Source organism: Onychostruthus taczanowskii, unplaced genomic scaffold (genome assembly GCF_017590055.1).
Source record: "Onychostruthus taczanowskii isolate IOZ18803 unplaced genomic scaffold, ASM1759005v1 scaffold36, whole genome shotgun sequence".
Classification (NCBI taxonomy): Eukaryota; Metazoa; Chordata; class Aves; order Passeriformes; family Passeridae; genus Onychostruthus; species Onychostruthus taczanowskii.
Window position 1 is genome coordinate 1397951 of NW_024501015.1, and position 23714 is coordinate 1421664.

The following is a 23714-nucleotide window of genomic DNA, read 5'->3' on the forward strand; positions in this document are numbered from 1 at the left end:
CCCCCGCCGCGGGAGGAGGATGAGGCGGCGGCGGCGGCTCCGGCTGAGGCGGGTGCCCCATGGCGGAGGTAAGTGAGGCGCGGGCGGTCCCGCAGCCGCCTCGGCCGAGTGGGCGGTCTGGGCTGTCCGTGGGGGTCGAGCGGTGGGGACGCGAAAGAGGACGCTTTTGTGAGCCAGGCAGAGTCCCACAAAGAAAAAATTAAAAAAGAAAAAACAAAAAAAAAAAGCCAGGAGGGAGCCTTGTCTCCGGCGGTGTGCGGGGCTGGCCCGTGCCCTGCCCGTGTCCCGGGCGGCGGGAGCCCAAGGGCCGAGCGGCGGGGCCGCGCTGCCGCGGAGCCTCCTGCGCCGGAGCGGGGCCAGCCCCGCAGCGCTGCCCTGGCCGGGCACAGCCCGGACCCAGCGCCGCTGTCACCTGCCGGGCAGGGTTGTAAGGCCAGGACGGACAGTTCTGCTTGGCATTTCCTCCGGCATCGCCTCTCTTTTCTTCATGGGAGCACACAGGCTTCTCGGGAATATCACTCAGCTTCTCCAGGGTGTTTCACATGGTGCACCCCTCACCTGGGCGCAGCGCACCTGTGTGTAGTAATGCGGTAACTACACTTGTCAGGAACATTTCTTACACGTAGAGGGTCTTACTGTGCCAGGGCAAACCTCCGGGCTCCTTTTCTCTGCCCTCCGTTATCAGCGCGGCAGTTTCAGAAGTGGCCGTGAAGCGATGGGCAGCCAGCAGCGCTGAGCAGTTTCCCTGATGTTCGCGCCTCGTTCGGTCCCTGCTGCGCTTCTGTCGCCTTGTGCCCGCTCCGACCCCCGTCCTGCACGGAGCTGAAGAGCTGTGCGCACCTGTAGCTCCAAGATTAGCCAAGCCACTCAGCTGCGGGGCTGGCTTTTCCCAGTTAAACTGCTGTTGTTGGAATAGAGTTTCATTGTTTCCTACGTAGTTTATGATCTGGGACTTTTGTGGAGCACTTTGTGGATACAAAAGGTCCAGGAATGCCAAGACGGTGGGCTTGTAACTCTGATGTTCAGTGCATTTTGAAATACCAAGTTGAACTACCAACATTTTTCAAGTTGGTTTTGAACAATTGTGAATAGCTGGTTCTTATTATGAATTAATGGACTAGAATCAACTGGTAATTGTTTAATTTGTCATACATGATAGATTTTATTTTTCTTTTTAAAATTTCTTTTAACTTTTTTCTCTTTCCCTATTTCCCCATGTGTTAACTTGGTTATTTTTGTAAAGTAGTTGCAAAACTAATTTCAACACCCTGACTGTAAGAGATGACTCTCTTTATGTGGAGAGAAGATGATTCATTTCTTTGCTAAGTGTAGCTCTGGGCCTCTCTCTCTTTACTGCAGTACATTTAAGTGGAATAATGATTGGAGCAAGATAAGGCATTGTTCAGTTTTTGAAATAAAGTGTAAAGGGACATCTGTCTAGAAACTCCCATGTCACTTCCACCAGACGTCTTTCAGGTCCAAAAGTAGATCAAAAAGTAGATCTTTGTTTTTAAGGTGACTTTTGGTGGCTTTGACTGAGTCTACTTATGATGTCAAAACGTTATTGTAATAGTATAATGGATTCCAGAGTGGTTCAGCTGATTTGTAACCTTCAATTTGCCTTTTGTAAAAATAGGTTTGAGCTATTTTTAGCATTTCTCTTATCCACACTAGATCAGGATGAAAAGTCTGTGTAAACAGATGGAAGTATTTGATTTGGGCTTTTCTGCTTGGTATTGTGTGGCATCATGAAAAGTTTGCAGGTGGATTGATTTTATTCATTGGATTTCAGTCCCTGGTGGGAACATTTTTGGCAACACAGTGCAAGCTATTGGTCTTCATCTTTTGAGATCTGGTGCTTAAAACTACTCTTGAAGAAAACTGCAGATGAAAATTAATTCAGTAGCCAAAGCATGCTGTTGAGGGATACTAAACTGCAGGGTTTTGCTTATTTTTCTGTCCTATGCTAAGATGAGGTGCAGTGTTAGAACAGGCTGAGCACTTTGGTTTTGACAAGAAGTGAAGTGAGTAGGGGGGTTCCTACACTCAGCTTGCTGCCCAGCAGTGTGGGATCAGCCCCAACCTTCGTATTAACTACACTCCCAGCAAACTATTTCATTCTGTTTCTGTAATCAAACATAGCCTTGCTGATGAAATGTAAACCCCACAATATTTTATTGCTTTAGTAATAGGAAATAGCAAAATATACTTCCTCTGAAATACACCCTTTAATGGAGAAAATATCCATAATATCTCAGTGTCTTGCTACTCGTTTTCTTAGATGGATGTGTGTAGCAGAACCTGGGATAGAAGTGTCTGTACCACTACAAAGACTGCATTTAAAAAAGGGGTTTTGTTCCAAGTTCTGCGCTGTCCATACTGCCCTGTCCTGCATCCCCTACAGCAGGTCAGAGCAGGTGCTGGTAGGTGTGCCCTATGGCTTAGGGTATTAATTTAATGCCTCTGCACTCTTCTGATCTGGGTCAGCTACAGAATCAAAGCTTGTCAGTTTCATTCTCAGGGATGTTTAAGATTGAGACTAAGCTCCCTGAAAACCATAAGCTTGGAGGAAAAGAAAGAAAAAAGCAATAAATGTTTGCTTTGGATAACTGGAAAAACATGCATCAGTTCATGCAAGGAAATGGATTCATTTCTGTAGTAATGAAAGGTGGTGATTCAGGCCCTGCCTCTTCGCAGAACACCTGAGTCCAAGAGTTCAGGCTCCAGTGGGAATGTTTGCTAAGGAAACAGATAAAAAGCCTAAGAGTGAGCCAGGTCTTTTCTTTGGGGTGATTATTTCTCATGCTGCTTTTATTTTCCCAGTTCCAACAGTGTTTGTGCTGCACCTAGTCATTCTCTTCACAGTTTGCTGGAAAAAGAGATTGCAAAAAACTGGTTGGTTTTGCTTGTGTTCTTTTTAAGAAAGGGTTTGTAATGGGAGCACCACTTGCTTCTTAATATTCAGCACCTGTTTGAAAGCTGACATTCCCTATTGAAAACAGGGTGCCTGGCTTTTTTTGTTCTACTCAAACCTACTCATACAAGTAAGTCACATTGAGTAGACCACGTTAAATTACTCACACAGGTAAAGTTGGGCATATCTGCTTATTTTTCCCCAACACGCTTGTACAGTATTGTTGGATTGCTCAAGGAAATAGCTTATTTTAAGGAAAACTATAACTGAAATTTGGAGGCACTGTGTGGTTGTGTACATTTTGAAGTTTTAAGCTCAGAAAGAGCCAAAAAAAAGGGGAGGCAGGGGGAAGACACGTAGCTGATACAGGGTATAGGCCTTAAATTGCTGGGAAAAAGAGAGAAGTCATTCTACAGGCACATAACTTGGGTTGCATTCCATGCCCCATTCTGCCAGCTGCATTTTCCTTAGGCTTCTCAATGTAACTCTGCCTGAAAACACTTCTAAAAGCTCTTACACTAAGCCCTAAGTCCATATGAAAAATGAATGGGACACATTTTCCAAAGCACCTTAAAAACTGCCTGTGGGGAAACGGGGAGGCCTCAGTGCTACAAGGTGTGGCATCAGTCCTATGTGTATGGTAATAGTATTCCCCAACAGAGAAAGTCTCAAGAAGCTTGTCACTCAGCAGTGTCTTAGCTGAAGGTCATGCAAGGGTTCAGTGATTTGCTTTTCCCTTTCTTTTTTTGTATATCAGTATTTCTGTGTGTGCAAGTGTGTTTATTATGTATGTAGACATTTGAAGAAAGGGAGGTTAAAAACGCAGTGGTTTCTTTATCTTTTACAGAACATACATGGGAAAATATCTAGATTAGCAAGAATGGACTGTGTAGCTCTTCAGCTTTTTCTCTGTGTTAGTCTTAGTGTAAAAATGTTCATTCCAAATCACATGAACCCCAGGCAGGGATGCTGCCCATGCCAGCAGAGGAGGCAGTGCCTGAATGAGAGCAGGAGTTGCTGTGCTGGGTCATTGCACTGCATGTGAAACAAGCTCCAGCTCAGGGTGGGACAGAGAAGGAAGGTTCTGCTCCCACACAAGTCATGTAGGTTTGTTGTATCTGAATGTATTGCATTCTTTCAACAGATCTTTGCGGCCCTTCCCAAGAGCTGAATTCCTGCACTTGATTAAACAACACCTGCTCTAATTAATAATTAACAGCATAACATTTCTGTTGTTTATGAATTATAAAATTTAAGGAAGAAGATGCACAGTGGATACTTTGTATTGTTTGCACTGTTGTCTCTATGTTACTTTTTAGAAAGAGCAGTTTGAGTCAAACTGAGTATGAGGTTATGTAAAACCTCGTTCAAGCACAGTTCTTTGCACACCATCAGAGGCAGAGTTTTATGGTATTAAAGCACTGGAAGGGGGGAATCCATCCCAGATTTTGAACACCATTTGAAGTATTTATATTGAGTAAGAATAATTTGGGTTATGGATTTTTTTTTTCCTTGGTGAGTGTCAAAGTTTGGTAAAGTAAAAGTTAAGTAGGAACCAGGTAGGCTTTTCTCTGAAGGCTTTTCTCCACAGGCTGTTTCTGTAATCCATTTGAGAGCTTCCTACTGAAGCTGTGTGCTTAACTTACAGAACATATTTCAAATTATTCTTTTCTTTTTTTCTTTTGGGTTCATTGAGCAGTAGGACATGGCAGTATTGCTGTGGAGTGATGTCTGGAAGTAGATAAATGGGATGAGTTCCTGCTTGTGAATGGCCCTTACCTGTTAGCCAGAACTCACCTTAAGGAAGTGGAGGAAGGACTTCATGTTGTTTCAGAAAGAGGTGGCATAAGAGAAAAGCCTCAATCTTAGTCTTGCAAGGGTTTGAAAAAGCCTAGTCAAAGGAGTGTTCAGGGAGGGTGTTGGAGGAAGTTGGAGTTGTGGTGTAGGGCTGACTTACACCAGCATTTTCCTGCTCTCTGGAGAGCGGCCAAGGTATTGTCAGTGCAGGGGGTGGATGAAAAGTGCCTGTGCGAGTAGATGAGGGGAATATCAGGCATAAAGAAGGAAGAATTAGAGTGTGGTAAATGTGGAAAGTAGAAGAGGAATTACAGGTGAGGGTCAGAGGGAAGGTGTAGATACTCAAATCCTAGAGGAGCTGAGGCGTCAGACTCTGAATAGGGAGCACTTTTGACAGTGCTCCCTATTCAGGGCTGTGAGTTGGCAGGCATTTGGTGTTATAGAGAGGCTGGTAGCTTGGAAAAGCTGGGAGTTGGATAAGCTGGATACCTGAGAAAGTATGTTTGCCTGAGAGGACTCAAAAGGAAGACATCTGGAACTGAATTGTGGACAATTATCCACAATTTTATCTGAAAGGGTAATTTTATGTAAAAGGGTCCCTGGGTAATTTGTCTTTATTCAGTACTGACTGCTGCCAGTAAGGGTATACAACCACTCTATGGTAAAGGTAGAGCAGGAAGGGAGGGAGGTACCTTACAGAACCCTGATGTCAGGTACTTCACTCACCACAAAAGAAAGCGTCTTGGGGCACCAGAGGCATAGAAAGAGATTTTGGGTTTGGGTGGTTTGTTTTTTGGGGGAAAGGAGGGAGGGGGCACATGGGGTTTAGTTTGTTTTTTTTTTTTTTTTTACTGTGCTAGGTTTAGTTTGTTTGGTTTTTTTACTGTGCTCCATCTGAAAGAGTGACTGAATAAACTTAATTACCCTCATCAAATTTACTCTCAGGGATATTGCATACTTTACTGATACCAAAACTGGACAGAAAACAAACTTTCAAACACATTTGGAAGTATTAGAAAGCAGGCATTCTTTATTCTCAGTGCTGAACACACCCAGAGAATATCTCCTCTAATCGGGTGTATTGTGAAACTTTACAAGAAGATGTTTACTCCATCAGGATCATACATATTCATTACAGTGTACTAGCTAATACATAAACATCACTTTTCTGAGAACTAATTTGCATGCATGTGCCTCTTACTGGAAGCCCTTTTATGGTCCTAGAGAGTTGTCTGAAGGAGTCTCTGGTGCTCATACGCACTGAGTGCCCCCAGTGTGACAGATGAACTTGTCTTAGGGCATGCGCTATTACTTCTTATTACGTGGCTTTGCCACAAAAGCCAATATATTCCTCGTTATCTGTTTATCCACTGGTTCCAGCTGTATTTAGCATCCTGTGTGTCTACTTTTGCTTCTTTTATCTATTTTGCTAGCAAGTCTTTAAGCTCTATTTAGCAACTTTGAGGGAAACTGAAAATTTCTTTTATTTATGTTATCTGTCATTACAATGGAATCGGTTTCTGTTGAAAAACATCTGCACAGGACCAAATGGCTGGAGTGTGCACCTGTTTGTTGTATTTGTTAGAAGTGGTTTTAAAAGCTCATTTTGAAGAGGTCATTGAGCTATTTTCAGTGTGAAAACTGATGTTTTAATTGAAGTCAATGACAAAGCTATCAGTCTCTGTGTCTTCAACGTGTACCTGTCTCTGCCTCCATCTGGGGAGTAGGTTGGTGTTAATTTTGCGTTGGAACAGAGTGCACACAGTATGTGTGTTTTGTAATAGCTGATACAGCTGGCCCATGCTATCTAAAGCCCTGAAATGCATGTGGTTGGAGAGGTGCTATCATCTCACTGCAGCACACAGGAGGGCTCTCACCGGGGTGTTGGGTGGCAGCCCAGATGGCATTATTAGGATTTAGAGTGGATACAACATAAATGTTTTACAGGTGCCACATTTGGAGTCACATCTATGAACCATTTGATTTACTCAGTTGTATTGCTTACCTAGCATGGTTTATTGTCATTGTTAAGCCTAGCCATATATAACGTGCAAGTTACTTTGATGTTTGGTGTGTCCGTCCACCATTCCACCCTCCACACATCCTAAACCCTAGCTGCATTGAAAAAAATAAAGTACTCTTCTGTTCTGGTGTTTTCAGGATATTTTAGGGCTTGTTATGAGTATAGAGAAACAGCAAGAAATATTTTTCTTTCTGTTTTTCTTGTCTATTAAGTAGATATCACTTTGTAAGATTATTATCACATATTTAAAGTACACAGGCAAAGAGCAAGATCACTAAAATTAGAGCTGAATTATATCAGATACACATCATTATATTTAATTATTAATTGTATTTAATCCTGCCAAGTAGTAGAAGGAAACTACTGGTTATGTTACTAGGAGCTGTTTTGCTTAACTTCTGCTGGCATTGTGCAAACTTCAAGGATTGTTTCAATACAAACCATTCTGTGATTCTATTCTGGAAATGCTACTTAATTATTCAAAATGTGGCAAAGAGCACCAGGCCTGTGCCACATCTTTTCAGCTAATAAGAAAGAGAGAGCTAGTTCCACAGAGAAGTGCAGTTAGTAATGGAGGAGGGACAAAAGTTTGTAGAAAACCATCTCAAATGTTAATGACATCAATGGAGCAGTTTAAAACTTAACAACTAAAATAAAGAGAGCATAATGTAGAGTAATTAGAAGGTAGCACATGAACAGGATATGTGAGTAAACAGCACCAAAAAAAAAAAAAAAGTTCTTTTGCAAGTAATTGTGGTTGTGTACCTTTGCTCCAGCACTGGGATGTTTGTAGTGATAACTCTGAGCGTGGCTGCAGTGAAACAGCTTTGTTTTGCAGGGGCAGGCACCCCCTGCCTCTCAGTGCTGTCTGTGCACCCAGGCAAGCCACCCTGTCTGCTCTGCTCTCTTCCAGCAAGACCTTTCTGTTACTCCAAAGCTAGTTCAAGTATTTCTGTGCACTTGTAGCCCTGGATTGTGTAGTTCTAGTCCTGTGTGCCAACTGCACAAAGATCAACAGCTGAAAAGAGATTTATTACACTTACTGCTGCTCCTTCAGAGGGATCTTCTTCACCCATCCAATACACCACGGCAGACCTTTTTTTATTTTGGTTTCATTACAGGTTCTGCTCCCTGTACATTCTTTTAAGGACAGCAGATAAGACATGGGTGTAGGAAGCAAGGGGACAAGACATGTGGAGGATAGTTTGATGTACAGTACACCCAGTTCATGCTGAGATCGATACTGTGATTTACTTAATTGGAATCTGAAGGCTCTATTTTTAACATAGAGTAAGAAACTCTGGAATCCTGCCGGAGCAGGCAGCATGCTTCCAATTAAGTGTAGGCCAGGCCACCCACAAAACCATACTTTCTCTCACTTCCACATTGATTCTTGGCCCTCCTTAAGTAGCAGATTTAACATAAACTACTATTTCTCATTTTGACAAACTGAAGCCTATAGCTGTACCTTAGGGAAAGGGCAGGTGCACGGTTAGAGGCCAGCCCCCCACAGACAGAGCTGATGGATAATTTGGTAAATCATATTCAGTCTCAGACTGTATTCTTTAATGCAATTGAAAATAGTAAGTGGCAGAAGCAAGATGAAAATTTCAGATATTTGGGATTTTATTTTTTTATTATTATTTTATGTTGAGAATTTTAGTGTAACTCTCTGGCTTTGTGCTTGCACATGAGTCCTTCCAAATGCAAATTGAAGGTTGCCCTCAGGTAGGGTTGCAGTTTACCATTTGGAAACAGCCTACTGCTGGAGGCATGAACTTCCACACCCTCCAGCGGTAGAAAGGGAAAGGTTTCTGCAGTAGATGGCGTTGGTGGTATTGTTAAGTCTTCTACAATCAGCAAAAATTAAGTCTTTTTCTCTATACAGAGACAACCACACACTTTACCGATTTCTTGGGCTCAGTGGTATTGCTGTAACTAAATTACTGTTTCTTCTGTTACCCTTGTGGCAAAATAAGGATGGGAAGGACAGAAACACTGAATGTGTCAGCACAGTGCTGAATAAATAGTACCTATGCCTAATCCTTCTTTCCATTAGATTAATATCCTTTGTAATAAAACTTTTGTCATTAGATGTACATCCAGTCTGTAGAATTAAGGTATCTTTAATGAAATGCCTTATTCAAAAACAGAGTGTGGCTGTTTCTTGGGGAGACACCCCTCCTACTCTCCCCATAGCAGTAATCCAGCAGTCAGTCCCACGTGATACAACAGGCATGGAAGGAAGCATTCTGTTGTTGAGCTGTGCTGTTCAGTCATTCTTCATCACTGAGGAAGACTAACAAGCTGGTGCGAAGTGTAATAGAAAGCAAAAAACCAGGGGATACCTGGTTTATGCAAAACCCAGTGTAATCCAGGGGGATTTTTGTGAAAAGCCAAAATAGAGAAACGAAAGCAAAAAGGTTCTGGTTGATTGCTGTATAGAAGGATTTGCTGAAATGATCCCATAGGTGAAAATTTGTGATGTGAAATACCTTACGTGTGCTGTATCTATTCCACCACTGCTGTGAAAACCTGGCTGCAGCACCAGGATCCTTCAGCAAGTGCTCTGGTAGTGGTGAAAACAGGTTTTTTCTAAGGATGGAAAACTTACTGTAGTAATAATCGCTGTGAACAGCCATGAGTATATTTTAATACCATCTGCTGGAGGAAGACGTGGTGTTAGTAAGACTAATCTTCAGAGCCACACAGTGCAGCGTTATGAACCTCACTCAGGAGAGATGGCACATTCCCTTTGGTAAGCTACAGGAATGGGCTTGCCTGCAAGTGTGAGACCCTGCTTCCCTCCCTTCCCCACTGGCACCTCTCTTCCATTCACATCAGCAGGAGCTCTGTGCAAAGATCAGAGGGAGGTTCTGACCTCCATTCTGTGCTGAAGGCCAAGAGTCCTTTAATGGCTTGTGATCCTGTAGTGTTGCGGGTGTGAGGGTCTCAGGATGAGGGAAGAGATGAATTTGACTCCATGTTTCAGAAGGCTGATTTATTATATTATGATATTATATTTTAAAAATTATGTATTAAAACTGTACTAAACTGTAGAGAAAAGATACAGACAGAAGGCTAGAAAAAAAAAATTAATAAGAAGAACCTGTGACTGGCCAGATCCCAACACAGCTGGACTGGGATTGGTCATTAAGTCAACACAATTCACATGGAACTAATTAAAGATGCATCTGTTGGTAAACAACCTCCAGACCACATTCCAAAGCAATCAGATAATTATTGTTTACATTTTTTTTCTGAGGCTTCTCAGTTTCTCAGGAGAAAACCCCTGGCGAAGGGATTTTTCAGAAAATATCACGGTGGCGCTGTAGTGCAGATGGTGGCTCTCAGCCTGGAAACTGTGGGTACCATGACACCATCATGGCTGAGTAGAGAAAATAGGTATATATTTTTTCCTTAAAGATACATAAAAATGAATGTAGACTCCAGATAAATTCCAAAACTTCTAGTGGGGAATATTCTCCACTTTCTTAGCAGCCAGCAGTTTTATATACTGATAAGAAAAGACCTGAAAATTCAGTTATCTTTGACATCTTGGGGAAATTAATACAAGACAGTTTTCACAAATTTCTGTGAGCTTCAGGAGCGTTTAGTTTCCCTTCAGAAAGGAGATCATCAGGTACATCAGAAATTTAGTTGTCCTCACAGTGGTTTGGGAAGGACCATCTCCATTGTAGACTTGAGCAGACCATCATTATCTGCAGATTTCCACCATAAGAAAGTTGAACTGTGAGGATTTTGAATGATCTGTAGGACACATCATGGGCTCTTCCCAAAGCTACCCCAAGCTTTTCTTTTTCCTGGCAGAGGGAAAAGAAACAGGTTTATACCCCTAGAAATTTTAAAAGGAGCAATCAAGTTTGTGACTCGTATACCTTCTGTATTCAAACCCAGTGCTTGCTTGGTTTTTAGGGGCATCATGTTATAGATATCACATTTCAAACTATTTCCTGCATTTTCCTCTTCTGCAGCCAGTAGAGTAATGAATTTGTTGTGTTACCCAGGAGCTGAGTGCTCTGCCAGAGCAGCAGCTTTCCAAACCTCTTGGCTCCAGAGGAGCTGCTTAAGGTCTTTAACAGCAGTTGTCCTTCACTTCTTACTCACTTTTGATGATCATGAATTGTATTAATTAGAATATTAACAGGTCACATGAATTTGACAAGTATTAGGTTGGTTCTCTGTAAAATTAAAGCCTAGCCCTTATCTTGCAAGCACATAAGTATGGGACTAACCTCATGTCTGTGATGTGCTCCGTTGGACTCATTGGAGTGTCTGCACATAGGTACTTACAATGTTCTCAGTGTCTTGTGTAGTAAATGCCCTCTTCTGTTTAACTGCATAGAGAAAACTGTTGGTTAGGAGGTTCATTTTGTTGTTACTGTTGTTTTGTATGTGTGTATGTCTGGTTTTAGGCAAGTAAATTTGTTTTCTCATGTTTGGCAATAAAAAAATCATCTGGTCATTTCCAGATGCAGCTGACAAAGAAGACATAATGTATTGGAATATAATTTCTAATGAGTAGCAACTGTGTTAGGCATCACTGAAGGAAACTCTTCATTCTTACATCAGAATGACAGATGAGTGCCCTGTAGATCTATTTGTTTTTACAAATGGCTGTTTATAAAGCTAAAGTTCTCTTCCAGTCTTGAGAAGAAAATACAGAAAAATTGAAAGCCAACAAACAAAATTAGTTTAAAATGGAATTAGTTTTCATCTTTTAAAATATTTAAATAGAACGTACAAAATTGAAAATAATGTTAGTTTGTTTTAAGGTTATATTTAAGTTTTCTCTTGAGTCCTGTTTTTGAACTTTTTATATTTACTTTTTAATGTGTTTTGTATGAAGGAACGATTTAAAAACTCTTATATGTTTTGATGACTATTAAAACTGCAGGTTTTATGTAGTTTATGCTTTCGTAACAAACCTGTCAAGTAAATTGTTTGCTGAGATTTTTAGAACTGAACACTATCTCATTATCTTTGCTGCCATTGAAAACTTGTATTTTCTGCTTCTGCCACAGCATTTTGCTGGGAATACTTGGAACTAATGCAGTGTGGCCACTTGGTTTCCTGGCTGCCACTCCTCTGAGTTTACATTTTAATAATAGACTTGCCCTACAAAAGCTGAAATATGAAAATATTTTTAAATATAAATACACACTTCTTAAAAATAGGAATTAGTACTGATTCCTTCTTACTCTAGCAGTACTCCAGCCCTTTATAATAAACAATTAAGAAGGCTGATTATACAAATATAAAAAAATAAAACTTGAAAATTGCTTCTGAGGCCCCTAAATTTGAACAATCTCATCACTGGAGATTAAGAAACTCCATCATTTGGATAAATGAAAATGGCTAATTTCTACATGGAAGTGATGGGAAACAGAATTGCTATTACAATACAGGTAAGCAAGGGATTTTGCTAACTGGTTATGTGTAATTGCCTGCTTTATGATTCCATCATTGAGTATCTATCTGGCTTGGACATGTTGTTATGAAATGACCTCCAGAAGACACTGATAGTCCAAACTTTTCATGAAATCACATCAGGGTTCTTTGTCTGGTTTAGAGGAATTTGTTTCCACTGTCCATTTCTACTGCAGATGGGTTCAGTGCCTGGGCACCAAAACAAGAAGTGGTGGCTGCCCCCCTGAACTGACACTGGTCTTATTCTGCCCTCAGAGTCCACACACTCAGTTCATCCACATGACCTGTTCACATTTTATTTGGAATGCTATCACTGGAGGAAAAAAAGTGCCTTTTAAAGATTAATTTTGAGAGCATGCTGTGTAATAGAACCATTTTATTTGTGTCTTCAGGATGTTGACTTGAAAGCATGTCGGGGAGCTTTAGATGACTGCTGTCCACCTCCAGGAGAGGATCAGCTGGAACTGCAAGAAGAAGAGGAGAAAGACAAAAATCAAGTAAGTGATTAAAAAGAAAGGGAAGAAGGGAAAACTGAAGAGGAAGTGAGGGAGGATACAGAACTTATCACTACGATAAATAGTAGTGAAAAGTTTTGAAAGGAATAATTTATTTCCTCTTTTCATTTGAAGGGTTCCTTGCTAGGGGAGGAAGGGAACGTTCACTTCAGACAATGCTTTGTAAATGATGCCCTTGTACACCTTTTTGAAAACTGCCTCCTTCCCTCAATCCCCCACTATTTTTTGAGTAGTTTAAATATTCAGAGGTTTACAGAAAACACTTGCAACTAGTTATTTTTTAATTTGGGTTTATTTTCTCTGTTGTGAAGGTGTTGTGCTTGTGGGCAAGGATGTTTTTGCCTACAAACACTAGAGACGTGGATGCTAAATTATACTGCTCTCACCATTTATATAAAGCTTGATGCTCAGATGTAGAGTTACATTTAGGACACTGAACTCTTCAGTTCTGTCCTCTCTAAGAGCTGCAATGAAAAGAGCACTCAATTTTCTTGAGACCTTGTGAGAGCTGAGAACATCTGATCCAGGTGTCTTGCCAGCCTCTGTTTGCCACCCCCCTGAGAGCTAGGCTTTGAGAAAATACCTGATTTTTCCACACTGGCGGGGAGGTACAGCTTCAGAGGAGAGCCCAGGTCTGCTGTTGTGGGCAGAGTGGGGATGCTCAGGCCATGGAGCTGTTCTGCTCCTTCTAGCAATATGTCATCTCCCATCAGGATGAAGACTTGATGGTGGGGTCAGCAGCAGTATTGCACTGTGCTCTGTTTCCTCTCAGACTTTGATTTTTACCTCCTTTTAGGCAAAATAACTGTGCTTTACACCGTGTTTCTCTTTTTGTCACAGAGCAACAGCAACCATGTAGATTCCCTTCTCTCCTTGGAGGGCTATTTTCAGCTTCTGTCATCGCAGGTGGAAAACATGCTAGAGGTAAATCAGAAAATACACGTATTGCCAATAGATTGGAATACAGTCAGCAATTACTCTGTTTTATCAAATAAAACCACCACAGCCTACCTACCTTCTCTGGGAATTTACTGGCAAATCAATGTAGTAAAACTTACCTGAAACTGCTAAAGATGCTACTGTCCACTTTTTACAGCAGCTCTCATTGGCTTTACTTGAAAAATTTTCCCCAGCAACTTGTTTGGTGTAAGAGTTGTGTCTTTACTGTGATCTGGTGTTCAAAGTTGGATGGAGCCACTGGACAACTCAATTAGTTCAACTAAGAGTTGCCTTTCTGAAACGTAATACCAGTTTGTATTTATGCAGTCACTCCTGGTGTGTTTCTCTAGAGCAACACTGATTTACTACACATTTATTTATTGGGTATTTGTGGTGAAAGATTACATTTGTCATAAATATTGGGTCAAGTGCTTACAGGGTTGCTGCTCTCACAAACAGGTCATCTTTGCTGCAAATCAGGTCAGTCAGCATTAGCAGTAAACACATTTAGTGTTTTGGGTTTTTTTGTATTTTTTAATCTTGTGGCCCTCTGATACTATATTTTACTTTCTGTGTGCCCATCTTCACAAAAACCAGTTGTTACCATAATTGAAATCTCCTCCTCCTCCCACATCTCATAGCTACAATTATTGACCATGAAGCTACTCCCTACATTCCTTTTTTGCCATACTTCAAGGGCATCTTACATACACTTCCCATCACAGGATCCTCTTCTGGGGTCATTAGTGTTCTCCATTTAACTCCATGCTTATCTGGTTTTGGGAATCTCTAGCTTGGATAGTAGCCCATAAATTAGCCTCCTCTTCTGTTCAGCTCTGGAAATGGATTGCATACTAATGAGATGCAGGAGTTCATCAGTTTAGTTTTCTCCATTCTCAAAATTTGAAAGGAATGTGGCTGTAGCCTTTATACAGCTATTACAATACACAGTAACATATTGCATATTTTATCTAACATCATTAATGCACTGCCATCTTGTGACAATCTATCTGTTGAATATGGATTGATTGTTTCTGCTAAGTATCAAGTCTTTTGATAGCTGACTTAACTAAGAATCAGTCTTTTCAAGGGATTGGTTGAAAATAGCATCTCTGTCTCACAGACTGCAGGTGGCCTAGTACAAGGTAACCCCCTAGGAGAAATAAGGCAAGACCACCTTCCTGTTAACCTGAGCTCCCAGTAACCATAATCCCAGATGTTCAGGTCCTTACAGTACATCATTCCTTCCCTGTGGAAAGTGCTTTATACATGTTCACTGAATGCCAATCAGAAAGTTTTTCCTGAAACACAGTAAGGACACTCAACTATGGAGGAATCCTGTACACTTCCTACTTTATATATTTACATTCTCAAGTACTTTGTATCGATCTATTACAAGCACCTGACAAAATATTGGACACTTGCTTTGTGCTTCTAAGACCCAGCAACTCTAACTCAGGTCCTCAAAAGGTGGGCCTTAGTGCTACTACAGCATTACCAGTCCAGTTTATTGTTTGAACATCAGGGCTGAGGCATTGTGTATCAGCTTTGATTCTGTAAAAAAACCCTGAGTAGTTATTTAAAGTCAAGACATCCACAAAAAGTGTGACTTGGTGGGGGGATGTTACCTCCAAACTGATCAGTAAAACAGTTCAGCTGAGTTTTGGATACAGTAGACTTCAGTTAAATGGAACTAAACCAAATGTGGCACCTCGCATCTCTGAAAACTTCATAAACTGAAATAAGTAGTGGGACTGCAAAAGCACAGTCTTAATATTCCTGTCTTCCACTTTTCTTCACTGCTGTCCTTACTGGTTAACTTCTGCAGATGAGCTATTTATCTTCTTTTAAAAGAAGTTTGGTTTTTAGCAGTGTAGCACGGTGAACCAGCTCACCCTTGAATCAATACCACTGCCAGGGAAGGGTCATGACCACTCCTCCCAGCAGGATTTTTTTCTTAGAGCAGATCAGACAGAACATGTAGGTCATAGTTTGTACACTTGGCAATAGTCCCATTTTTACCCCCAATCCTCATCAGTCCCACACTCTCCTTTGCAAGTCCTTCTCCCATTCCTTCAGTCATTTCTGCACTCTTCCTGCTTCCTTTTGCCATATGCCAATACAGATTATGCTTTATACAGATGGGAAAGAGCATTCCAAATAGCTACAAGAAGAGTTTAACTTACAAAAGTTTGGCTTTAATAGAATCGAGTAGTGGAATGTTAAAAAATGTTTGTGACTGTGTAGGCAAGGGATGTAGATGCATTCATTTTATGAAAGATCTCATTTTTTCCCCCTTTATCTTTTAGGTGAACTTACTGGAAGATACACAAATTGCTACTTCTAGTAGAGGCCAAGACCCATCATCCTCACAGCACAATATAAACTTGACCCAGACACTTCAGAACAGTTTCAGTCCTCCTGATGCCATGCTACTAAGAACAGACTACCCCACTCCATTAAATTCAAAACCAAGACACTTACAAAGGCAAGAGTTTTTCCCTCAATCAAGCTCTGAGATCACAAATCCAGAATCACAGTTTCATGGGTCAAATTTGACAGGGCTGTTTTCGGCTGCTGACCTTAGAAATATAACAGCCCATGATGATAATTTTGATGAAATTAAGCTCATGTCTTTGGCTTTAGAGGAAGGCTTTAGTCCTATAGAAGTTTCTCAGATCTTTGAAGAGCCTGGCTCAGATTCGGGACTACCTCTGAATTCAAATCACAGCACCACCAACTATTCGGTCTGCTGCGATGATTCTGTTGGGTACAGCAGCGGTGTTAAATCTGCTCCTTCGCACAGCTTGGGAGCTGTTGCTGGCCACTGCCAAGAAAACATTAAGCACGGCCATGTGGAATATCCAGGTGTTGCACAGTGTCCTACAGAAGCCATGCTTCAGCAGTTTCTTCATAATCACACTTACAATCAGCTGCCAAGTCACGCAGCATCCACTCCAGAGCATCATCAACAGATGTGGATGAAGAAATCAAACGAAGTAAAGGAGAGGTACCATAATTCTACTGCTGCAAACCGGAGCAGAGATGAATGGCGTGCAAAAGCTCTGAGAATACCATTTTCAGTGGAGGAAATTGTGAGCATGTCCGTTGACTCTTTCAACACCATGCTAGCAAAGAACCAGCTGACAGAAACTCAGGTATCACTTCTACGTGACATCAGACGAAGAGGAAAAAACAAGGTAGCTGCCCAGAAATGTCGTAAACGCAAACTGAATGCAATTCTTAACTTGGAAGAAGATGTGTGTAATCTCCAAACACAGAAGGAGAGCCTTAAAAAGGAGCACTCTCAGTGTAGCAAATTAATCAACCAGATAAAGCAAAAATTAAACAACTTGTACCATGACATTTTCAGCAGACTGAGGGATGACCAGGGTAGACCTGTTAACCCATGCCAGTATGTCATTCACTGCAGTAGCAATGGTAGTGTTTTCATAATACCCAAGCACTTGGCCAAATCTGAACAGAAACAAGATAACAGAAAAGAGCAGAAACAAAAGTAAGATGACTGGAGCTCACCTAAATCACCTTTATTGTGCCTCAAAGGATGATAAGAGTACTTGTGTGACAACTAAAGGTCAGTTACTACAGCAGTTCAAACAAAAACTACACTTGAGAAGAATCACTCTACGTTCAAGAGTCTGGCAAACCCAACCAGCTGTGATATCTGTTAGAAGGTCCATGAGCTGAGGCTTCTGGATGAGGAAATCTGTTTAGTTCTAGATAGAATTAAAGGAGCTAGACCATCAGTGTAGTGTAGCTTTATAGACCTATGTTAAAACTAGGAATTTAGTTACTGGTAATGGGGGGCAGAGGGGAGAACATCAGTGAGGGATAAAAGTCAACTTTGGATCAGTGTTACACATGCAAGAAAATGTTTTAGTCTTGAATACTTGACTCTTTATACAGAAAATGACCTTGTTTTATTCTCTAGCACTGAAAGAAAAATTATAGTTCTAGTACATTTTCAACTTAAACTCACTGTGGATTTACATAGGCTCAAGAGATAACTGCGTGCTTTGCATTTACTCAGAACAGCTCTGCTTTTTCTAGTTTTCCTTTGAGGAGAGCAGCCCAGGAGGCTGCTGCATTTTTCCTCAGCATTTTCAGCATCATAACTCTTAAGTAAAGATAACCTGCCACTTAATTTTACAACTCATACACTCAATCTACAAATATGCTGAAAAATAGTGTCTGATTCAGTGTTTTCTTACCTTCATCCTCTGCAACTAAGCAATTCTCAGCTTTCTTCCACAAAAATGACCAATGGTGAAGGAGTATCTGTTCTGTTTCCTAGTGACTGTGGTATTTATTTGTGTACCTACTCTTTTCCTCCTATTTTGACGCCTTCCTCAAGAAGTACTTGAATTTTTCTCTGTGGCATTTTAACTAGTATTTTTTAAGTGTCTTTAATGTTCCAGATTTAACTTTTTAAAATACACATTTTACTTAGTCTTTAAATTAAGTTGAACCAAATTACTGTTTATCTATACTTGTAATAATGAGGTTACACTCTGGTAGTGCTCCAAATGAAGAGTTTTTTGGTTTTGACATTTATTTGTGCTATTAGAAAGAAGTTTTATTCACTTACCTACTTACAACATCCTGTCCCTTTACTGTTTTACAGCCTGAAAAAGGTCTGCAAGAGATGGCCTAAAAGGCCTGTAATGAACGATAACAAAGGAATGTTGAGGTATATTAGGAAAGTAACTACAAATACTAATTTCTAGATAACAAATACTTCTTGTTAATTTTATAACTAAAACACATAAAACTGGTATTTAAAAAGTTCTCATTGGTCATGGCATGATGACAACGGAACAAACTTACATTCAGGTGTGTTAAAAAAATCACTTGTACCAACCAACTACATATACAAGCTTAAATGCCTAATTATACCTGCTGAAGAAACAAACTGCCACTAGCATGGAAGTCTCATTGGCTGCTTGCACTTATCTGTAACAAAACTGATACTATCAAGTGACATTGTCTAAAAAGGGAGCCGTAAGATAGTGCCAAGTGCACTAAATTATCAGTCATGAAATCAGACTGTTTGAACAATTTTCTCAACATTTTCTATTAAAATATTTCTTTTAATATTTGTATGCATGTATTCTTTATTGGTTTTACCAGTCTCAAATTGGTAAGTGTAAATTCATAGCAGAAAGTCTCATTACTGAGGCTATGCCATTACTTGCTGTTGGTTAAGCATCAGTGTGAGACACACCTATCCTAATCGGTATTCACATGGGATTTGTCTACAGGCTAGATCACAAACTCCAACCAAAACATGCCATAGGTATCAGATACATATGATGAATTGTGAACTTTATTTCTAGTTGTAGGGGAATAAAGAAGTATGTATTTAAGTCAGCATTATCATAATCAATTAAAGGACATGAACATTTTAAAATGCACACACTTACCTTTTGCAGGACAAGGTCTTTAAACCTACTTCACTGCCCATGTGCATAAATTCTGATAGCTACTACATTAGGCTCACAACTGAGAAATCCAGAAAGCCAAGTATTTCTGCTTTAGGGCCTCACATGGGGAGAAAAAAAAAAAAAAAAGCCTAAATTTTCTAGTGCCCACTCCTTCAGTAGCAGGTGAGCTCTGGATTTTTCTAAGGCCAGCTGCTAATGGAGTATTGCAGATACCCAATTGGGAAACAGCTACACAGGCAAATTTTGGTACATGCCTAAAATAAAGCATACTGTAACCCTTTCAGAACACAATACTAATGGAAAGCAGTTTATTCCAACTGATCCATTAAAGACATCAGCCCCAATACCATTCCATTCCCTGTAAATTTGCAGATTGTAAAGGATCGTGAGCTGCCCTTAGCTAACTCAACTGTCATTATTGCCCAGTAACTATTTCTTTAACACTGATATAAGAGCCCCAGTTCCTCGGTACCCAACACGCAACTCCTACAAAAGACTGAGCTGAAATACTGATTTTGGGTGGACTGCAACAGTACTGACGATACAATGAACTTTATGTCTGGATGTGTGTTTTTTAAAACCATCAGCTCCCTGCCCACAGGACAAAACCATAGGTAGAGTTCAGACCAATGTCCCGTTTTCAGTTGGAGTAGACTCATTTGAAGTGTATTCCCTTTCTGCAACTAGCCTGTGTTTAAAGAAAAAATCCCAAACAGACACATACACAAAACCCACACCAAACAAAAATTCCCAAACTTGGCCTGATCTTGGCTATGCTTTATAGTTCCATGTCCTTATATGATGTGTGGTTAGGCTAGACAGCTGAAGCTTTTAATGCACTTTATGTACTGGCCTTAGACTGTATCTGCAACCTCTGTACCAAAATAGACACACTACAGAATTGACCTTTTCTGGTAAACAGGACTGATCAAAGTTGTTACTGAAAAGGGCTGTTAAATGTGGGTAATACCTGACTGAAGCATGTCTTGTCTTTATTATTGATCAAGATTTTCACAGAATCAAAATCCCAAGTGTGTAAACCAGGAGTTTTATTGCGTGGAAAGACACAATATGGTATCAGACCTACTCTGGAGCCAGATGGCACAAAGACATTACAGCCACATCCTACCGTACTACTACTCTGTTGAAACACAAGTCTGTGAAGTTAGACTGAAAACACTTTTTCAATATAACTAGGAAACCACTAAGCTAATGATTGTAAACATAGCTGTTAACAACAGCAACAAAAACCAGAAACCCAAGTGGGAGCGATCATTAAAATACTGGTCCCATGGCAAAGCTTTTAAGTAGTCTGTAACATTCAGTGGTAAACTACATTTTTGTTATGTTAGAAAGAGCTTATCTGCAAGAGGTTAGGAAAGGTCAGAAAAAGTAAAAGAAAACACTGGGCGGACTGTATTCCCATTATTGATGGCAGCAACATGTTCTCTGAAGCATTACCTGCTGGCTGCTCCAAGATTCACCTGTTCTGGAGAAATATCCACCAGCAGCAAAGGCAAGCCGAATACTCCATCCAACGGCAACCGCCACTGCATGATTTTTGACCTGCAAGGCTGGACATGCCCGTAGAGAGATCCTGCTGCGAACATGCGATCCCAGAACAGACACAGCATTCCGCTGAACACTACACGCACCTTAAATGACCACTACAGTACTGCACTGAAGTGCAGCTTTAAATGCATGGCTTAAGTTTTATTCTATAGATTTGGCTTTTTACAGTGCCAAATTTTACAAGCTAAAGATGTTCCTGCTCAAGAGCTTACAATCTAGTTTTAGATGGGGGAACCAGAACAAACTTCAGTGAGAAAAAGAACCGACAAAGCACTTCATGAGTACCAACTTGTTAATCTTTGTCCCAAAACACACACACACATTAGTTCATCCTCTAGAGTCACAAGTACAGTTCTAACAAGAATCTTGAGGACAGAGGTGAGCAGAGACCTATAAATAAGGCAACAGGACACTCAACACCAGGGTGTAGTGAGAAACTGTTTATTAAGTAAACCAAATAGAGATGGCAGATTAACCACGTGAAGTCTTATTGCTGTAGTGTGTACCTCATGAAGTACTGCAACTTGACACCTGCTACACAGCTACTAGAACTCCATGAAGTCCATCAGCCACCCATTTTCATACAAGAATGCCCCAAAATGAACCTAACAAGGGGGGAGGGAAGAGTGCTGGTAACAGCCATTTTCTAGGACTTTTCCCCAGTCACCCTTTTTCGTACAATGAAGCAGCATGGAAGGTCTCACAAGCTAGTTTGCAACTACAAGATGCCCAAACACTGCTGCCCCAATGTTCATAGCACTCTGTCAGGTAACTCACACAGGTATTATTTATACAATGGTAATTTTACTGCTGATGAACAAACCAGTTCTTGCTCCACTAACTGGATTAAGTCCTGACAAAATTTCTGTACAACACAAGCCAACAATAGCTGCAAAGCAAAAACATGGCTGTTAAAAGGGACAGTACTTCTGGCAAAATGGATTACCCAGGCAAACCCCTCCATGTAACACTGCTATGCATTCCTAGACACACTGAATGGCATGGCTGAAGAGAAACAGCCACCTCCCTTACATCAAAAAGCAACAGCACTACTATAGTAGTGCTCACTTGCATCACACACTACTTCAAAAACCAAATGGAACACTAAACCCACAGGGAATGCACAGCTCCAGTATGTTCCCAACAAATTATCCTCTACCAATGAGGCAAAGTTGCCAAAAACAAACTCAGCTGACAACTGTTTGAAAATCCAGATCCATTTCTGGGGCTTGGGTTTTATTCCCTAGAATCGATATGACTTCATCACCAAGAGATCATGTACATTCATCATCCATCTAAAAGAACATAGTCTTTCCTACACATAACAAAGTTCAAGTCCTGTTCATTTTACAGTATTAACAGCAATTGTTTGCATTTTCTTGAATGTTTTTTAGCACCCACAGCACAATAGAAGAAAAAAATTCAACTTTCATTGTCTATAACACAAAATCTGAGTGGCCAGAACCCTACGAACTGACCTCTTTTCACCATCACTTTATAAAACAAGTCATACTCGATTTTTGGGTGTTCTTTGGCTCACACACTAGTTTACAACAAGTTATGTTGTTTTTATTTCTTCCCTCAGTTGGCTACACAGAGTGTTTGCTGGGGGAAAGCTGGACAACCTGACAGCCTGATCCACAGAGCTGTTAGTACCTGGAAACACTGCAATGTTACACTTACTTGGAAGACAAAAATATGTAGTGACAAAATCCCACTTGATAGAAAGTAAGAATGTGTCTACAAATTGATGACCAGTAACAGACCACACAATACTGCTTTTATTTGAAGTTGCTAACTTCCAGTATCAGGTTGACTCAAAATTGTGACTTCTCTCACCACATTTGCTGGTGACCACTGTTGACTGTCATGTGCCTTAACTTTTAAGACCATACCAAGAGAAAAACCATGGAAGTTCAACAGCAGGACATCAGGAAACTTAAAGACACCAGGTCTTTAAGGTTTTCGAGACTTGAAATATGCAGTAATTTCATTCTTGCACAGTGCTGTCCCCTCTATATGCTCCCTTCCCCCACTGCCACGAGATCAAAATGAGAACATCCTCCTTATGGAAAACATACTCAATGCAAGTAGATGTTAAACCTTGTTGCTACACTACTGAAATAGTATTTGAAACAGAAAAACAATTATTGCCCTTTGAAGTGGTTTGGTTAGTTTTCTTAAAATGATGTGTGAATGTGGACTTGGCAACTGTAAAGAAAAAACTTTCATCAACTACATCTAAGTTATAGGAAAGAAGGCAAATTCCTTATGATCTCGTCATTCACTCTGTTGGAAAGAAGAAAGTAAAGCAGATTTGTGCGTCTTCATTTTCTGCTTCCATTGCAGCCCACCGGTTACCTATTCAAGCATTTCAAAGTTCAACTTAAGAAACAGAAAAAAACTGTATGTGAATCCTTAAACAGTATTATAAAGGTTAAAGACACGATGATTCTGCCAAAGCATATAGATTTCAAGTTTTGAATAAATCTTGCATGAAGATAAGTGGTTAAAACAGTATAACCTCAAAATATCTTCCCTTAAATAGACTCCCAACTGAAGCTCTCCCAAGCTCACACTTTGTGTGTTTTAACGGTTTTGTTTGGTTTGGTGTTTTTTGTTTTGGTATTTTCCTTCCGCCTCCAGATGCAGCTATGGATAATAGTTTTGTACAGCAGGAACTCTACATTCCAGTCAGTCTGTCTTCACACTAAAAAGCTCTTTAGAAGTGAAAAGGATAAAGCTCTTGTCCTATTGCAATCTGACAAACTGACTTCCGTAGTTTCGTTAACAGGAAAGTATGAGGTAATATAAAACACAGCCAAAAAAAGCTACTTTTAAGCACTTGTGTCCAACAGCAAAGATAGCAGCACTTTTAAATTTGCAGCACTGTTTCTCCCAAAAGAGAACAGATGCCCAAGGTCAGAGAAACAAGTTCCATGAACACACTTGTCAAACTGATTCTGTTTTAAATTCACCTCAAAATGGAATGTTTCAAATCATGAAAGGGTCTAAACATAAACATTATTTAATGTTAG

General features: G+C 40.4%; 1 protein-coding gene across 1 annotated transcript; it reads left to right on the top strand.

Moving 5' to 3' along the window:
* The first annotated feature begins 1 nt into the window (after nt 1).
* On the top strand, nt 2-23608 carry NFE2L3 (nuclear factor, erythroid 2 like 3). The gene is made up of 4 exons (XM_041411591.1): nt 2-68; nt 12578-12682; nt 13541-13624; nt 15949-23608. The coding sequence occupies exons 1-4, from the start codon at nt 60-62 to the stop codon at nt 17158-17160; spliced, it is 1410 nt and encodes a 469-aa protein (XP_041267525.1). The 5' UTR covers nt 2-59; the 3' UTR covers nt 17161-23608.
* Nucleotides 23609-23714: the final 106 nt, after the last annotated feature.

What these genes read in the sequence shown, in the direction of transcription:
- NFE2L3 (XM_041411591.1), top strand. An exon ending in AGGAGAAAGACAAAAATCAA is followed by an intron (nt 12,683 to 13,540) that starts GTAAGTGATTAA and finishes TTTTTGTCACAG; the next exon opens with AGCAACAGCAACCATGTAGA. An exon ending in AGGTGGAAAACATGCTAGAG is followed by an intron (nt 13,625 to 15,948) that starts GTAAATCAGAAA and finishes TTTATCTTTTAG; the next exon opens with GTGAACTTACTGGAAGATAC.